This window comes from Monodelphis domestica, chromosome 5 (assembly GCF_027887165.1).
Source record: "Monodelphis domestica isolate mMonDom1 chromosome 5, mMonDom1.pri, whole genome shotgun sequence".
Taxonomy (NCBI): domain Eukaryota; kingdom Metazoa; phylum Chordata; class Mammalia; order Didelphimorphia; family Didelphidae; genus Monodelphis; species Monodelphis domestica.
Genome location: NC_077231.1, coordinates 272,438,446 through 272,458,235, shown reverse-complemented (window position 1 = coordinate 272,458,235; position 19,790 = coordinate 272,438,446). Strand labels below are relative to the sequence as shown.

At 35.4% G+C, this 19,790-nt stretch overlaps 2 protein-coding genes across 12 annotated transcripts in view; one reads left to right on the top strand and one right to left on the bottom strand.

The window, feature by feature from the left end:
• Positions 1 to 19,790, bottom strand: part of RUNDC3B (RUN domain containing 3B) — a 117,717-nt gene that overhangs the window by 53,530 nt on the left and 44,397 nt on the right. For all 8 annotated transcript variants that reach the window (XM_001368492.4, XM_003342092.4, XM_001368530.4 and 5 more), the window contains 2 exons: positions 13,725 to 13,858; positions 5,155 to 5,240 (listed from right to left, as the gene is read on the bottom strand). In XM_001368492.4, the coding sequence (XP_001368529.1) occupies positions 5,155 to 5,240; positions 13,725 to 13,858 (220 nt within the window). The remainder of the gene's footprint in view (positions 1 to 5,154; positions 5,241 to 13,724; positions 13,859 to 19,790) is intronic.
• LOC100027288 (ATP-dependent translocase ABCB1) overlaps positions 2,603 to 19,790 on the top strand; it is a 226,852-nt gene continuing 209,664 nt past the window's right edge. The window contains exon 1 of one of the 4 annotated variants that reach the window (XM_007504953.3): positions 2,603 to 2,731. The gene's annotated coding sequence lies outside the window, so the exon portion shown is untranslated. Of the gene's footprint in view, positions 2,732 to 10,198; positions 10,312 to 19,790 lie in introns of those variants that run through there. The other 3 variants (XM_007504963.2, XM_007504952.2, XM_007504951.3) reach the window with 3 other exon arrangements.

Sequence of the window (19,790 nt, the reverse complement as noted above, 5' to 3'; positions counted from 1 at the left end):
ATCTCTAAACTTAGCTTTAAAAAGTAATGTACAATCTAGTGCTCATCCTTGATGCCTCCAAATTCAGCAAGCATTTATTAAGCTACTGCAGTTGGCAAGGCACTCTCCTAGGCATGGGGCTTCAGTAAATATTTATTATTATTTCTAACATGAAAGCTGAAGCTAAAACTTCACAAACAGCTACCAAGTTCTGAGTCACCAAATTAAGTTTTTTCCTGTTGAGAATCGTCAATGCCCCCTCTTAAAGTGTTAGAATTTATCAGATTATCAAGAGTTTTAAATGCAGAGCCACTTGGGCATCAGTTTTAGATTTGAGCTACATGCTGACTCAAAGAACATAAATATCTTTTCATTACTCACATGGGTTCGGATTTTTATAGTCCACCCACAATGTCTTTTCTTCAGTTAGAAAATGATTTATAATTCATCTCTCTTATCCCATGAAGGGTTAGGTGTAGAGTTAGAGTAGAGAGATGGCCTCAAAATCAGGAAGCCCTGGTTTCAAGTCCTGGCTCATAGATATAAAATTTTCAGTGTCCCTAGATAATCCTCTAAGATTATAATTTGTAAAATAAATGCCCATCTACATTGGTAAAGAGAGTTTCTTTACTGGGCATTCCTTATTCTAAAAAATAATATATGAAAAACAAAACAAAGAAATCATTCCATAACTAACTTCCTTAAGCTAACATAGACTTCTTTTTAATGTCTCATCTCAAACATGAGATCCCTTTTATACAATACAGAAAACAAGGATACTTCTAGTTCCTTAAACACTTTGGTGATTTATTTCTACTAAATTTATCATAATTGTAAAAGGCATGAGTTGAACTAATTTTTCTTCCATAACGACTCAACAAATTCCAAAGTGTTATACTTAAATTCTCTTCCCTTTATCTATAAGTACCTGAAAAGACCCAATTGTTGAAAACAAACCCTTATTCACTTTTAGACAGGAGGTGCTTGCAATGATTTGCAAAATAAATAAGCAGGATGGATGACCATAAGCTTACAGAATAGCCAAAAGTCATTACCTTAGAGCCACAATATGTATCTCTCATGTTTATTCATCCAGGTTTTTACAGAAAACACATTTGCTCTATCTTAAAATTTACAATCTTTTGGATTCTCCTTCAGCTTTAGTTCCTAATTTGTCAGTCAGTGGAAAGGGGGTGAATTAAGATGTACTGGGGGATGGAGAGAGAAAGAGATCAATTTCTAGCTTATTTCCTCAGTTCAACTACTCAGACTATAATTCAATCAACCAACATGCATTTACTAAGTGTTTATGGGCCAGATATTGTACTAAGCACTAAATACAAAATTAAAGGAAACTACATGTCCCCAAGGAGCTTCTTTTTCTTAAAAAGGTAATTTTTTACTTTATTTCCCCCCTGATTAATAAGCATTTCTTATCTCTTCTTTCTCCATTAGAAAAAAAAAAGAAAAACAAAATCCTGGTAACAAACATGGACAGTCCAGCAAAACAATTTCCTGTGTTGATCTGGTCAACAAATGTCTGGCTCATTTTGTATCGCCTGAGTGCCTCGTCTTGTTCTCCAGAGATGGGGAGCCTGCTTCATCATTAGTACTTTGGAACTATGGTTGGGCATTGTGTTGATCAGAATTTTAAAATCTTTCAAAGTTTTTTTTGCCTTGACAACATTGCTGTTATTGTATAAATTATTCTCCTACTAGGACCTTTCATTCTAATAAGAGAGACAACGTGTCTATATTTAAGAGGATAAACAGATACAAATTAACCTTGATGGGCAACCCAGATGAATCCAGGAAGGCTTCATATAGAAGGCAGCTCATGAATGGAGCCTTGAAGGAAATCAGGAATCCAGGATAAAATATAAAATCCTTGAGGGCAAGAATTGTTTTGCATTTGTCTCTGTATCCCCATTACCTAGTAGAATAACTAAGACATAGTAGAGGTTTAATAAATTCTTGTTGATTGGTTGGATATCATGTTTGAGGAATATAAGAAGGCCTTTATGGATGGATTGTAGGGTATAAAAAGAGAATTAATGTTGAAGAAGGATGAAAAGGCGAGAAGAGGCCATATTGTTCAAGGGATTTGAATGCCAAATGGAGTTTATATGTGATCCTAGAGATAATAGGGAGCTATGCAGTTTTTTGAGGAGGGAGGTTAGCATGGTCAAATCTTTGCTTTCAGAAAACTGTTCCCTTGGAGTCCCATTGTTCTTCCCTAGAAACCTACCAATGTACATTTCCCCCCTTTCAACTTCAGGTTCCAACTTTCCTTGCCAACTGCCAGCTGGTCGCCATTTTGCAATGGCAACCCAGGCCAAGCAAGCCACCCCCCAACATGAAACTCCTTGAGATTTTATTACATTGAGATGTTATTACATTTCCTCACCATGATCAGTTCCATCCTAGCAAAGAGGTCCACTGAACTTCTCTCCTGCTCTGCAGCAACGGGCATGTTTGGCCTCTCAAGGAGCCTTATTATATCCCCTCCCTTCCTAGCCCATCCTAGGATTCTCACTGGTCAGCGCTTTCCAGCTTGCCCGCCTTGGCTCATGCAGCTCCTCCTCCTGCACTGGGGTGAACTCCTGGATCACCACTTTTTAGGATTTCATAACTCTTTAATCTGTGAAGGGCAGAACAAGAAGAACTTGATTTAGCTGCTCTCAAGCTAGAAGCCCAGTGCACTTATTTTTCACCTGTCTACACAGCTTTTATCAGTGGAGCCAAGCCAGAAGTAAGTATTACTACTACTTCCAATATTCTAACTTATATTTTGCATTTTTCAAGTTCATTCTTCAAATTTTTTTTCTTTTTTGGTAGTGTTCCTTCAGTCAAAATTATTTTTAATCAAGGGATTATTTGATTTGGCTTCCGGAGGAATGTTTTAGCTTGAAATAAAAATTCTTTTGCCTTTCACTTTATTTTCAATTGTATAGCTCAGTAGATTTTAAGATGGCATGTGGGGAGTGGGGGGGGGGGCAAATGTGCTGATATAACTGTCCATCTACTGATCTTTTCCTTACTTCAATGAGTCATTTTTGTGGGAAAAAACTTCCCTTGAAAGACTCACAAAAACTAAAAGATCCAGACTACCTTCTGGAAACAAAATATACATGAAAGACATGCCCAGAAAGTCTCCTTTAAACATTTTAAGTATATACATTGATAAGAAAACACTCATTCTGTGGAATTTATCACAGCTGAATCATTTCCTTTACAACAAAAAGGAAGGCTCACACCTCAGAGCAGGGCAACAAACATTTCCCTCTAAATATTTAAAAGACTGCTTCTAAAAATATCCTATTTGAACAATATTTTCACTCTGCCCAATCCTTTAAAGCAAGGTGGAGGTTATGAATGTCTATTAATCCCTAACATATCACTGGATGCTTTATTGTAAAAATCACTGTTCTTAAAATGCTATTCATGGGATAGGATTAATGAGCATATATGTGTATTTATATGAATATATGCATATAGAGAATTTAATTTTTTATTGTGGTAAAATCCTTAGTTGGACATTTTCCAAATCTAGAGTCTAAAAAAGACATTCTTCACCTTACTTTGAGGCTCTCTTTGGCAATCTAGTGAAGCCACTGGACCCTTTCTCAGAATGTTTTTAAATAATTTAAGGAAATCTTGAATTTCAGTTAGAGGTTAGTGAAAAAAAAAGATGCAATTTTTCTCCCATCCTAGTTCACAGACTCCCTGAAATCTGTTTATGAAAAACAAATTGCTGGTCTAAAAAATCAAACCTATTTGTTGTGATATTTAAATTTATTAACTGAACTTAATTATTAGTAATAGTAAATAAAATAATCTTTGAACCAAAACATTCTGTGTAAGAGAAATGTCTAAATAAATCCCCAAGGGCAAAGTACATGTTACTTTTTCTACACTTTATCCTTGGAAATATTCTAGGTTACAATTGGTCATGACTTTGTTAAGAACATATTCATAAATATTTCCTATACCTAGCTTGCTGGAAGTTTCTGCTCTCCTTTTCTTAATGGATAAAAGTGACATGAAAGAGTTTCTTCCTACCTTTACAGCAAGCCAAGAGACTCAAAGCTATATCACCTTAATAAAAGTGCCCCCAAATGAAAAAAATCTGAGAGACCCAAAGAGTAATGCTTTCTAGTATCTAGAAGCTGCTTCTTCCAACCTGTTCTAGAACATCTAATATGGCAGCCTCCTCCAAAAAGGGTTTTCTAAAGACTGGGAGTCAAGAGACTGGAGTGGAGTATCTATCCATCCAGTTCAGTTTTAAAGTACTGGCAAAGTTTCTATCACTTCATGACTTTATGTCTCTATTACCCTTGGTGTCTCAGGATATTGAAAAGAAATATCAGTGCAATAACTTATAAGGATTCTCCACTTCACAGCAGAAATAGGGCTTTTTTTTACAACTTCTGTTTTGTATCCTTGATTAATAATTGTATGTTTGTGTAGTCCTCTCCAATAAGGAAGGAAGTGAGTCAAAATTCCTCAATATTTAATGCAAAGTCCAGTTCTTCAAAATAGTATTTGGTACTCGAAACACCAATGACATCAGTACCAACCTAAAAGAATATATTCCACGTATATGAAGAACCAGCACAATGTAATTGAACACAATCATTGACCTCTGCAAAATTACAATCCTCACAAGACAACATTATGCAGAAAAATATCAGGAGAGAGAGCACAAGAATTAAATGCATGAATGAACTACCATTTTTTAAAATGATGCATTATCATTATATAGAAGTAAAGAGGCAAGCGCCAACTGTGAGATGTGGTGCAAAAGAAAAGATGGGAGCCAGGCAAACACAGAGGGAATTTACGGCATATCCCTCTCTGGAAATTGATCAGGGAAAGATTTATGAATAAGAGTTTGTAGAAAGAAAATTATTTGGGTGAACTTAGAGGGAGAACATGTTAAGCGTGAGCTAGGGCCAGAGAAAATACTCAGACACAGAAATGTGTTTTTCCAAAGGGGATCACATTTTCCTAAGAGTAGAGGAAGGAACCTGTGGCAGAAGCATGAAAAAAGGCAGAAGAAAGTAGTGTGGGAAGGCAGAAAGCAAACTATCAAATCTATTCCTAAAGTTAAACCATTAGGTAATAGCTACAAAGTATAACAAAATGATTTTTTTTTAAAAAGGGCTTTTAAACCTGGTTGTTTTGAAGTCTCTCAGAGCTGTGGAGATATATTCGGATAAATGTTTTTCCATGAGTGCTACTCTGATCCAGGCTCTTCCCTGAAAGGAGGAAGAAACAAAATCAATACTCAATAATAACAGCAACAAGAAGTTATAAAAATCATCTGTGTACCATGCCTTCAAAAAACAAATAGAATGTTGTACAGGGTGTTGCAAAGGGTAGTACATTTTTGAACTTTAAAACTGAACTAAAACTTTTGGGACACCGGCTACATTCAAGAAATCTGCCATTCAAAACATATATTTGGATCCAAAATTTAAACTTGTATATATTTAGCCAGATGCTTCAATACTTTGGTACCAAAATATTTAAATAAATAGGAATTATTTACCTGGATCCTGGTTCTCTGAAGGCTTATTCTCCATAGTATACTAACCCAATAATTATTTTCTCTCTGAGGATGAGGGTGATATAATGGAAAGAGTATTTCTGATTTACAGTCCAAAGACCTACATTTAAATAATCAAACTTGGGCAATCTCTTAATCTCCTTGAGTTTGGGGGTTTTTTGCTTTGTTTTTAATCTGAAAGATGAGAGGGTTGACTCAGATAATCTCTAAAATCCCTCAAGGTACTGTTAGATTGGTAATCCCCCACCCCTTTTTTTTCAGAAATCCCAAGGAATCTGAGAGAGAAATTTCAAAATAGGTGCCTGACAAAAAGCTACTACACTGCCTTAAGGGCGGGGAACAAAGAATTTGTTTGTGCATTTGAATTTGGGGAAAAGCTATCAAACTAATAAATAATACTGCTTAGATTCCAAGTCTACTTGGCCATCTCTTTTTCTTCCCTTCCCCCTTTTTTTGTGAAGGGAGAGGTTAGAGGGCTGGGGAAAGAAGGATAGAAAGAAGCTACTGATGGGCTTAATATTTATTTCCATTGCCAAAAAAATTTTAACATATTTTAGTAGGAAAAGATGCTGGTGCAGCTAGGTGGCTCAGGGGCTAGAGAGGCAGACCTAGTGACAAGAGGTCCTGGGTTCAAATTTGGCCTCAGATATTTCCTAGCTGAGGACCCTGCACACATCACTCAACCTCCCTTGCCTACCTACCCTTACTACTCTTCTGTCTTGGGACAGACAGTATCAATACTAAGAAAGAGGGTAAAGTTTTTGTTTTGTTTTGTTGTTGTTTTAGAAAAAGGTGCAAGAGGGTGAAAATCCTTGGGACCATGGTCAAAGACTCTACAACTTAACTAGATGACAAGAGGCAATATTATGTTTTGAAAGTACATGTGACTAAGGATTTGGAAAACCTGGGGTCAACTGCCCAATCTATCATTGACTGTTAACTTGGACAAGGCACTTATCTAACTAGACCTTACCATTTGCAAAATGAAGAGGTAATATGGTTATGGGGCTTTATACATCTAAAGAGAGATGAGATCTCAGAATTCATCTAATCCACCTCCTTCATTTGAAAGATGAGAGAAATAAGGAGAAATAAGCTTTAAAATACCAAACTAGCAAAGGAATCAGTAATCAGTTTGCCCAAGTATTTCCAGGTCCTAATTTTTACAAAACCATGTCACATCATCACCTTCCTGATGACTCATCTACATTTTCTCTTCCATACCCAGGCTCAAACCAATTCAATAGAATATAAATGTTTATTAAGCTTCTTCTACATCCTGACCATGTTGATATCAACCAAAGATTTTCTTCTTTTGTTAAGAAATGTCTTAATCCTTAAACTTAAAGGGATGATAATTTGGGAGGATAATGGACATTCACTTAATTACTTTTAAAAATAAAATAAAATTCATCTATAGGAGAAGTAAAACTAAGAGGAACTAAATATTTAGGAAAAGGTTGATTACTTATAGCAGCTGAACTGGACCATAAAGGAAAAAAAAAGAATGTTGAAAGGTAGAGATGGAGTAAGTCCATTCTTAGCAAGAGGTACACAGAAGGAAGAGAAGAAATGATGAGAGTATACAGTCTGTCAAGGAGAAGAGAGAGAAATAAAATGGAAAAAGGTAGAACTCAGCTTAACTATAAAAGTGCTTTGAATGCCAATAAAATAATTTATTTTTTATTCAGTAGGCCATAAGGAGTGGCCAAATTCTTTTTTTGGGAGTGGGGTAGATGTGGGGGGTGAGCAGCAATCTTATAAGTAAGCAAGATTATTTTAGCAGTTAAGAAAAGTTGGAGAAGTAGGAAATCTAGGAGGCTTTTCCAATATTTCAAAGTTCAATTTCAGAATGAAAAGGATTAATGGGATATGGACCCAGAGCTTTTCTCCATAAAGTTTTCCACCATTTACCCTCAGACAAAGGGATCACAGACATTTGGGCAGGGCAGAGATATCAAGAAATAGATTTTCTTAGAGAGGATCAAACCATCATTGTTTAAGACTAGATTCCATCATACCTTTAGATAATTGGGAGTTTACTAATTTGCAAAATGAGGGAATTGGACAATATCTCTAATATCCATTCAAAGGGTCTGTGGTCCTACACTAGCACCATGTCACCAGTAATGGACTTCTCAACCAATCTGTCATGGATCAATCTCATAGTATTAGCTCAATGATTCTGGGATCCCCAGAAACTTTTATACCTAAGCAAAGAATATAACTTGCTAGCCCATTCACAGATTTAGACAATTCAATCTGAATGTTAGTGACTGATACTCAAAGCACTAAACTGAATCCAGGACATCGTCAATTTGGATGTTCCCTCCACTGATACAGAACCCAACCCATTCATTTCTTTGTGTGTCTCTTACCAATCAATGCCTTCCAACTGGCCACCATAGCCATCCATCTAATGTGCCAGGGACCTTCCTCATTTTCTCTTGCCATTTCAGGGGAATAGTTTCTTTTCTCACTGAGGCATGTTTTTAGTCTAGAGTTCTTTGGTAGTTATATATTGCTGACTGCTCAACTCAACCAATTTCCTCCCCACTAAGTGTTTTGGATGATACTCACTTTTAGGTTTTGTTTTGTTTTTCCCTCATAGATTACAGACTGATAGCTATAGCTCAGCAGTAGAACACTGGAATTTTAAAAGAGGGCCCTTAACACTGGGAGAAGATTTAGAGTCAAAGAATATTTGAAACTTTCCCATTCTCCTTCTCCTGTTTAATTTCTGGACCTGATTTACTATAAGCAACTTAATCTACTAAAAGGCTAGAAACTCTTCAGTTATGAGTAAGTTTTTGACTTTGCAACAGTCTGCTTCAACTAGGTTTCTCTCGATGGTAGCCACTTTGAAAATCCCCAAATAAGAAGAATACCTCTCCCCAACTGCCCATCAATGCAAACATCCATTTCCTAAAGGTTTAATCTACACTCAGATTGCCAGGCATCACTGGAGAAAATTGCAAAATTACAATGAGTTAGTACCATACACTGCATGCCCATATCCAAAGTAGTTGGCATGGTGTGGTAGACAGTGAGTGAACCTCAAAGGCAGATAGAGAGGTTCAGGTGCCCCTTCTCATACACACTGATTTATGCAACTCTAGGAGAGCCACAATCTCTCAGTGCTCTAAGTGAGAATCACTACCTGAACTAGTAGAAGTACTTTACTTATTGGAGAGTTCCTTATATCAATATGATTATAATGGGTCCATCCCCTATAGCTATTCAGAGTTAAGTGCCCATCATTGCTCAGTGGACCTGCTTATCTTCTGTGTATTGTGGATTGACTCCAAATGTATTGACAATACTGTGTATTGACTCCAAGGCAGAAGAGCGGTAAGGGCTAGGCAATGGGGGTCAAGTGACTTGCCCAGGGTCACACAGCTGGGAAGTGTCTGAGGTCAAATTTGAACCTTGGACCTCCCATCTCTAGGCCTGACTCTCAATCCACTGAGCTACCCAACTGCCCCCTGGACCTGCTTATCTTCTCTTAATTACCCAACAAATCTACAACAGGGAATTAAAAAGAGCCTTCTTTCAGCCTAACATCCTTTTGAAATATCATATAATTTCTTGCCTCATAACTACCAAATTTTGTGAAAGAGGAGTTTATACTTATTGTCCCCACTTCCTCATTATCTGCTCTTTCTTCAGTCACTTGAAATCTGGCTTCTAGTCCCATTGTTCCACTGAAACCATTCCCTTCAATCTTCAGTGTCAGCAGTGACTCACTAAATACCAGTTCACATCCCCCTTGATCTTACATTTTCTTGAGGGTCATGCAAGTGCTTAAGAGATGTACAAGGTGCCATCTCAACATGATTGTCCATGACACTCCATCTCTAGTCTCAATGCTTTTGTACTGGCCATCCTCCAGACCTGGAATGAATTCCTTACCTCCAGCTCAAGAAGTCCCTTTCTTCCTTAAAGATGTAGCTCAGAGACCATCTCCTAACCCTTCCAATTACTAATGCCCTCCCTCCCAAACTACCTTGTATTTAACTCAAATATATTTATATATGTTAACAATATTTATATATACATATATTTTATATGTATTTGTCTCCTTCATTAGGATGTATCAATTGGGAAATGGCTCATATTCTTATTAATTTGACAAAGTTCTCTATGTATGTTAGATATGAAATCTCTATCTGAGGAACTGCCTATAAATCATCCCCTATCCCAGTTTTCTGCTTTCCTTCTAATCTTGCCTACATTGGTTTTATTTGTACAAAATCTTTTTAAATTTAATGTAATAAAAATAATGCATTTTACATCTAAACGCTTTCTATCTCTTATTTAGACTATAAGCCCTAAGTAAGGCTTGCCTTTTTATGTATACTTCTGTCACTGGCACTTGGTACAGTATTTTCCACATAGTAGGGACTTAACAAATACTTGAGGATTGCTTGATCAGACTATAATTAGGAACTTCTCTATATTGGATTTATTAAAAGTATTGAAGATGTGCAGACTGGAAAAGAGAAGACGTGGGGAAATATGAAAACTGTTAGCAAGTATTTGAAGTGTTGTCTTGCGGAAGAAGGAATAGACTTTTTCTGCTTGGTCCCAGAGGGCAGAATTAGGAACAATGGGTGGAAGTTGCAGAGAACTGAACTGGATATAAGGAAAACTTCCTAATAATTAGAGCTATCCAAAAGTGGGATGGATGGCTTCAGAAGCTAGCGAGTTTTCCCTTCACTGGAGATCATCAAGCCAAGAGCCGGATAACTATTTGTCAGGTATGCTGTAGAAGGAAGTATTGTTCAGGCGTTAGGTGAATGAGTCAGTTTGGGAGGGGTCTCATCCAACTCTGAAATTGTATGATATGCAATTGCTCATTATGTGGATACACAGTCCAGATAACTGATTCCTCTGCCTGACAGGAGGGTGAGTTGACTGAGTGCTCAGCTATACTCAGCTAACATGCTATAGGAAATTAAATAGGTTTTTTGTTGATTGATTAATAATGAACATACAATAATGAGCACAATGGGATTTTCTGTTTCCTATATATTTCAATCAACTATGTGATAATAAAGATGTAGTTTATTTTGGAATACTGCTTCTGAGGGCCTTACTATCCCCTTCTACAACCCATCTCAAGGATGATCTCTAATTCTCTGTAGATTATTTGATAGTAAAGTGGGCATATGGAACGGTTGTCCTTGATGCTCTCTTGGCTGTGTTTTTTGGATAAGATGGTCCAAGATATTTTCCATGTCTTTGGTATTTTCTTCTCCTTCATATACTTAGAGAATTATTTTATTTTCAGCATGGACTTCCATTACATGTTTGGTTTCATGCAACTGCTTCTGCAATTTTTGTTTTCTTCAGGGTTAATTTTATTCCTCTGGAAAAATATCTACTACTATTATGTTAGCTTCCAAATGTAGTAGTCCTATGGTCTTACAGTTTATTGTAAAAAGTGTTTGTTGATTATTTTTTCTGTCCGTTTGTTGTCTTGCACTAATTTCACCCCATATGCTCTCTAGTCCACGTTACTTAATCTCTTACCAAGCTTTTTAAAAAGTTTTTCCTTCATTACATCTTACTGTTTCATGAAGCTATAATACTGCTCATAAACCTCTACCATATTTTCTGTGAGATTTTGCAAGTGAATTCATATTATAAACAGGTATTGCCTTTGGCTACCATATCTCCCACTTTTGAAGCTGATTATGACTAACGATTAATATGGTTTTCAGACTCTTTTGGTCTCCTCATTGTGGCAATTGATTTAGATCGGTAAAACTTCCATAGGAAATTGTTAAAATCTGCTAATGTACTTTCCTCCTCCTAGTTATCATTTTTAATTACTAGTTTATTTAAATAATCCAGAAATTGCTTTAACTTATACCATATTTTAGAAATACTATTACTATTTATTTTAGATTTATTTTAATTTGAACTTTGTTCTTCCAAATGAGAAATCTGAGTGTCCACAGACAGCTGATTCAGAATGATTCCTACATAAGTAAAGGGACAACTTTGCATTTCTGATCTATTCAAATGTAATCAATTTATTTTGTGATGCTATTTTATAACTGCCATATTTAGCACCCTTATAGTTTTCTATTCTTAACAACCTATTATATGTAAACCATAATTAATAAAACCTTAAACACCTTTGAACATAATTTTAAAATTCAACAACATTAACCCCAAGATAAAAGCATATTAAGATAAAAATGATTCTCATTCTCTTGAGGAAAGAGGATTTTTAAAAAACACACATTTTAAAGGCAAGATGTAATTTTAAAACATTTAGAAATGTGAAGGGAGATAGACAGGTAGATGAATAGGATAGGATAGGATAAATAGAGACAGAAAAATAGACAGTGACAGATAGAGACAGAGGGAGAGGGCCAGCAAGAGGGAGAAAGACAGAGAGACAGAGGCAGAGAGGAGGGGAAATAAGAGAGAAGACAGAGAAGGAACAAAGAAGAGACACAGAGAGATACACAGAAAGAGACCAAGTGAACAACAGGAAGAATCTGTGATTAAGTCTCTATCTTCCACAGAACCATCAAAATTATATTCCTAAAACAAAGATTTGACCATATCACTCCCTTGCTCAATAAACACCAATAAATCTCTTTTCCCTTTAGAATCAAGTTAAAAACTTCTGTTTGATTTCCAAAATCCTTCATAAACTTGCTCCAACCAACCTTTCCAGCATGGTTTTACCTTTTTGTTGTTTTTAACACATGACATTTTATCTTTAAACTCAGGGCTTTTGCCAATAGTAGAATGTACTCACATCACTTCCACCTCTTCGAATATCTAATTTCCTTCAAAGCTCATTTCATATGTCATCTTCTAAATGAGATATTGCCTGATTTCCCAAATACCAGGATCTCCCTCCAAAAATGCTACATATATATTTTCAACATCCTTATCTAGATAAGAGCTGTCTCTCCTGCTATGCTGTGAGTTCCTTGAGGGCATCAAGTCAACAAACATCTAGTAAGTGCTCATTATGTGCCAGGTGCTGTGTTAAGTACCAAGGGAACAAGGGCAGGAGTATTTCATTTGTATCTTTGAATCCCCAATAGCTAGCCCAGTGCCTAGAAGTTGTCAATGCTTAGTAATATTGATTGATTGACTAAGAAGATCTGATGTCATACACATTGCTAAGAACAAGGATGGCCTTCTGAATGGTTCAGTTTAAAAAGACTCTTAGCAATTCAATTTAGTAAACACTTATTAAGCAATCACCATGTGCAAAGCACTGTGCTGGATGCTAAGGATACAAAGACAATCTGTACTCTTCAGGATTTTACATGCTACTGGTCCAACAGTTGAAAACTACTGACATAAGAACATTTAATTGTTTGGTCAATCGCTTTGGGGTTGAAACAGTCTCTAAGAGAATATTAAATTCCTCTAATCTTTATTTATAACTCCAGTCTGCAAAAGGAAATTAAAAACACAAATATTTAACTTCATAGAAAAGCACATCCACACGATCAATTTTTAATGAACAAATTTAAAATGAAAAATTCTATCTCTAATTAAATCCTACAGCTACATTTAAGTATTAAATGATTTAATAGCTATTTTAGAATATTTTAAATTGGGACAAAATTATTTTTTGCAAATAAATTATTAAGAAGAATGAAATTCAAAATGGATTCAGGAAAAAAAAAACCTTTTTTCTAGACACTTCAATAAGTTTACTTATTGGTATTATTATAGGTCACTAATGTATGATTTAATCAGAATAATTGTATGAGTCTCAGTTCCTATTAAACAAAGAAGAAATTTTAAAGTATTGCTTTAATATTAATTGAATTTAATTATCCCAAGACAATGGAGTTTCTGTGGGACATTATGTAGATTTATCTTTCCTGTCTCATTGTGGTAGGCTTCACGCCTTCCTTCTATTTATAAAGCAATTTTGTTAAGCAAAGCATTATGGCAGAACAGAGGGGGAAACATCCTTAAGCAACAACACCAACAAAAAGTTGGAACTTAGTAGAAGCCCATTTTGTATTGTGCTAATTACTTTAAATTAGTGCCACTCTAAAACAGAAGCAAATGACAGTATTTCTTCCCTAGAATCTGAATTACTATCCACGCTACATACTACTGTGGCTTATATACTGTAAATACATACATAGATTTATGCTTGGGCTATTTTCTTCCTTACCTTGGCTCTTGAAGAACTGACATTTTCCATATTCTCAATGCTGCAGATACAGTTCTGGGAAACCTTTCGGCAGGCCACTCTGATATAGTCCCAGAAGCTACGAGGGCTTTCATAGCCAAACCAGGTTACTTGACCTTCAGGAAACAAATTACAATATGGGGAGGGGGGGAGGGAAAGGTCAAATAAAAACTAGATTGGAAAGTTCAAAATGCCAGAATACCTAAATTCCACGAGTTGATGAATAACGAGCTGGAAGAGCAGTTGTGTGAGAGTCAATCAGGAGACCTGATTTTGCCAATGACTTTGGGCAAGTCATTAAATTTTTCTGTGCCTCAGTTTCCTCATTTCAAAATGAGGAATTGGGTTAGATTTTCTTCAATGTCTACCCAAACTCTAAAATTCTGATTTTAAATAGTTTCCTTAATAGATTATTTACTGATACTTTAGACATGGCATCATTATGGTTCCAGTTGTGCTCTAACCAGTCATTTCTCAGCTTTAGTTTATCCAGATATAAAATGAAGATTAAAAACCAGTCAATTGCCCGATGTAAATAATTCTATACTAAAGTGCATTGTAAATAGTTTTGAAAAAACATCCTCTAATTCCTTTACTTTCTTCAATCAAGCTCCCTTCCTATTTGGTTCTCTTAATTGCCTCACTTCTGCCACTTCTCTTCTCTCTTCTACTCAGTAACCTATGAAAGTTTTCACCTAAGATGATCATTTGGGGGATGTGATTGTAGGTTTTGAGAAGGCCATTAAAAAACAACCACTCACAAGTCTGTACCTGCTTAAGATCCGTGAGGTGCTATCTTCTCAATAATTTTATTAGGTGAGTAGTTATAAATATTAACCCCATTTTATAGATGAGAAATCTGAGGCTCAAAGGAGTCTATGTTAATTTGTTCCAATGTCACATAACCAGCAAACATATTAGCCAAGTCTCCAAGCCCACCATATTCATTTGTGGGCAGTTCTTTGTGAATTGTTTAACTGTCTGCTTATAGTAGATGAGGGGAGGCAAAGTGATATGGAAACTAATGTCAGCATGAGTAGGTAGTGTTATTTGTTCTCAAATTGTGGCATTAGAGTCATCTGAATCCTTGTTCCTTTCCTTTCTATGGACTGCTTGGTTCCATGCAGTATGGGAAGAGAACTCGTTGCTTTCTTATCGCCAAGTTTTAGCCTTCTTCAGCTTTTAGTTTTATTTCTTCCTCTCAACCGTTATGTTACTCCCCAAAGATGCAGAAGACTTCCAACGCTCAGCTATCAATGATGTGAAAATGATCTTAGTGACAGCAACAGACCAGTTTACTTACTGTTCATGGACAAATGAAAATTTCTTAGGTTTCAGATGGGGAAATTTGCATGAACTGTATAGGTCAACTTAAATTGTGAAGAAAGGTAAAAATATGGGTTTTAACTTTTTGAAACTAGAAAATTTTCCAAATTATTTAATTCTGTAGTAAGGGGTATTAAGATGTTTTAATTAACCCAAATGCTTTGTTTTTGCAGTAGCCAAAAGAAAACAGAAAACATGCAAGTTTCTACAAACACCTTCTTTGACACTTAAGTGACATCATGCTTCTCCAAAAGATTTAGTCCAGTCCCTAGAAGTTTTCATATGTAGATTCAAGTCAATTACATTTTTCTCTTTCTCTTGGAGAAAAATCAATTCTTACTGAAATACTTTGGAATGCTTTGTCCATTAAGATAGTTTCCTTACTTATTTGTTGTAGTAGTAATATAAGTATTATAATCTAGTCATTCATATTATTTGGTACTATATAAGTATAGGTTTTTATTTTGAGTATAGGCACATAAACTACACACATCTTTCCCAGTTTTTAACAGAGAGATGGGAATATGGAATAAGTTTTGTCCTATTATTTCTGTGGGAATACAGGAAAACTTTTATGAATACTATTTGAGCCTTTCTACAATTTGACCAATCATATCTAATTCCAGCTCTTGCTATTTTTCATGGTCCTGTACTGGGCTATATAATTTCTTATAACTTTATAGCTTCTTATTCAAAGTTTAGAGCTATGAAAATAGCTCTTTTCCTTCATGAGGTAGCATCTGTGGGCTAATAATGTTACAGAAAAAGAAGAAAGCTGAGAAAGAACAAACCAGCATTTCCCAATTCCCACCAAGAAACCAACTAGATGGGTAGATATGGAAAGGGAAGTAGAACCAAGTAGACAAATAAAAATGAAACCAGGGAAAGCATGCACATATAAAGTCCATGATATGAATCAACTTACTGAAAGGCTAAAGGCACAGTCAGGGAGAAATCAGAGGACTAGGTCTATCATACATCAAATGAACAAGCAGTTCATTTGTAACAGAGAGACCACAGAAACCCAATAAAGGCATAAACACATGTCTGACTTCTTACAAGCTGCTTAACAATTATTTTATGAGGTCTTCATCACAGCCATTCTACAAACTTTTATTGTTATTTGAGTAGGAAGGAGACAAACACATTGAGGCTAAAATGACCAGATCTACCTGAGCCTAAGTGAGAATCCATAACAGAGCCCAGAATGGAGCCTGAACTGCTTCCCTACCTCAACTTTCTATTTATCAGCTTTGTTTAATGAACTGGAAAGACAGACACACTAATATGGCATCCAAGGTCCTAGAATAAAATAAACTCACTTCAAAATATTTTCATTCACTTATCAAAGTATATATGAACCTTAGAATTATAGTTAAGTGTAATATCCTTTTAACATCTAATACAAATGCTACATTTCAAGAAAAAGCTAAAATATTAAATGAGAGTTTACATTTAATTATTTGGGATATTACTATTTCTCAGAATCTCTTTTGTATATAATATGTTGCTTTTAATTTATAATCTTCATTAAGCAAGAAGTTTAAATATAAAGTCAGAAGGGCAAATGCCTAATCATTCCTTCAAAAATATTAAGTAACTACTTAATCAATTAATTAGAGAAAGAGAATTGCTAAGATATTTTTTTTCTGGGGGAAAAGAATCCATAAAAATAAAATGGGTGTATTATAGGATTATAACCTTCAAGTTGACAAAATTCTAGTTTTGGGGAAGTTCTAATTATCTCTAACAGGAGATGTTGCTGAAATCTTTTAGATGTCAATAAATGACTTCAGAGATTTTTCTTTCAAGGAGCTTCCCTTTGATGAACAATGATCAGGTAAATAGATGACCTCTTTTTTTCAATTCATGAACTCTCCTTGACTTTTATTTTTTGGAAAGAACATAGTGCCCTATATCTTTATGAGGAAGTAAAAATAACTGGCTTATTTTTACCACCCCCAACTCTAGCCCACTTTAGAGAATAAATCCTCCAACCATGTAAATTCCCACAATTCTTATTATTAGTGTGACACTAAATGTCTTCTAACATCTTTGATCAGTAGGTTTCTTTATCTATTATGTCTGACCAGGCTTATGCTGTCTTAGAACAGTAACTTCAAAAGTATAAGGAAAAGCCTTCTGATATGGCTCTGTATGTCCAAGGTACTGCAGAACACTCTCAGTGGATAATTTTTATTTTTATTATATGTGTGCGTGTGTATATATACATATATATATACATATATGTATGTACATGCATTCAAACCAGATCCCTTATCCTTCCTTTGTAGTAGATCTTAACATTCACATCACATAAAAATTGTTCTGCCAAATTTAAATTCTGTTGCTATGCATTTTAATGCATTATTTGGTTGTAAAGCTGTAACATTTAAAGCAGGTTTCTCTACTTAAATGAGCAAAACTGGGGAAATAAAGCTGTTGTCCCTTTAAAAGGCCAAAGCTATTCTGATGATGTATTCTGAAGACGAGTGAGGTTTTAAAATTCTGAGGCAGTCACCTATGCAGAAATTCCTTTGTCTGATTATTTAAATCCTTTTGGGAATACAGTTTTCAACTTCATTTCCACCCTTTGTTTGAGAGTAAGATGCTGTCCTCCATAACCACAAAATTTCTCTCCAGATAACTTATCCAAAGCTAATTTGGTGTTTCAAATCACTTTTAAATGAATAAATTAACATTTTAATGGGAAAAAACAGAATTTCTCATTTTTATTCCCATCATGCTTCTTTATAGTTTATATTCATTTAGTAATCAAGCTTGGCAGGTAAAACCACAACTGGAGATTAATTCCTTTAAGATAGAAAGACCTACATCGTAATACTCAGAGAAGAAAGACAAATGAGTTTCTTTTATACTAAGGTCATATCTATTTGGCACAGCAGACACTGATAAGTGTAAATTATTCATAATTGATTTATACAGCTCTTTAGGGTAGTATTTCTATGTCCTTGATATTCACAGGGCTATGAAAGCTGACCATGAGAAACTGGACCAACCAAACTGCTGGGTCACATTCAACTGTCATTATCTATTATTCACAGCCTTAATAAAAAAATATTAGTTATTAAGAGATAAAACTGCAGACTTCAGTATACTGGGAGGCTACTACAAAAGAACTAAAACTAACAGCAATTAAGAAATTTGAAAACTTAATGACTCGTGAATTAAATCAATCCAATTTCCATGTCTTTGTCCATGGGGTTTGCAAAACTAGCATGAAGACCAATTTGCTAACTTTACCAGATAAACCTCAGAAAATGCCATTTGTTATTTATAAAGTATAAATGAAAAGAATTCCTGATTGCAGCTTTCCTCAGCTATACCAACACTTTTGATTATTACAGTTTTCCTCGTACTGCTGAGAATATATAAATGGTACATACTGCCTTTTACTTGCAATAGACCCCCTTGAAAACTGACAGAAAGCATCCAGGATTCCTTGCATATCTGACTTAACAAAATCTGTGTGCTTCTAAATTTTAAACATTCCCAAAAGGTCTAATTGAACTAAGCAAAGAGCTTGCCTTCTCCCAATGATTTAAATAGCATATAAGGCAAATTTGGAAGTGAATATCTAACTTGCTTTTAAGGTTTAAAAAATGGGAATAAAAATAGACAGTAAATCTGATTGAAATGGATTGTTTGTTTATTTTTTATTTAAAACCTTACCTTCTATCTTAGAATCAATACTAAGTACATGTTCCAAAGCAGAAAAGTGGCAAGGGTTTGGAGTTAAGGGTCTTATACTAGGAAGAGCCTGAGACTAGATTTGAACTCATGAATTCCTGTCTCTAGATCTGGCTCTCTTCCCACTGAGCCACCAACCTACCCTGGATAATTTATTTTTAAAGTTTATCCAGGCTATCAAAATATCAAGTGTTTTTGGCTTCTTAAAAAATAAAGATTAAATAGTGACCTTTAATGACAAACTCTTCTTTGCCTTCCTCCATCGCTACTCTCTCCTTAATCAACCTGACGAATTTGAAATCTGGTAGTAAAGGGAAGGTGTTAATTTATGTTTGATTTTATCCAAATCTGCAGTCTCCTGATGAGGACTCAGGAGATACAGCTTCTATTGCATGATCTGACTTTCCCTCTAAGATAAGTATTTCTCTACTCTGCATCTTACTGACCCCGTCTACAAAATACAAAAATCCCCGTTCACAATTAAGACATTATTCACAAACACAAAAGAATAACTTGCAAATGTTCTGATTAGTGCTATGCATATAGTCATCCCTATAAGGCTATGAAGGCTTTGCCGGCCCTAGTACTTCAAATGCCAAAGCAAAGTAACATTATCAATAGCTTCTCTTTTCTTCATAGATTCCCTGTAAACACCAGAGCTAATTAAATCTGACTCCATAAACTTGCTTCATTTGCCACTTGTGTATCCTCAATGACCTAGACTTGGCATCTCCTCCCTTTTTACCTCTGGACCTTCTCATCCTTAGCTTCCTTCAAGGTCCATTTCCTATTGGGAAGGCTTCCAAAGGCTCTCTGTCCTCAAGTCACCTTTTATTTGCTTATGCTTTTGTATTCTGGATCCCTCGGTTAAATGTAAACTCGTTTGTGCTTAGGGGATGCTTTTCATTTTTGTTTCTGTATAACCTCAATGAATTTGCACATTTTGTTAGGAATTCTCCTCATCCAGGCAAATCTGGAACTTGTCTCTAATATAGTTTGAGAGAGATGCCT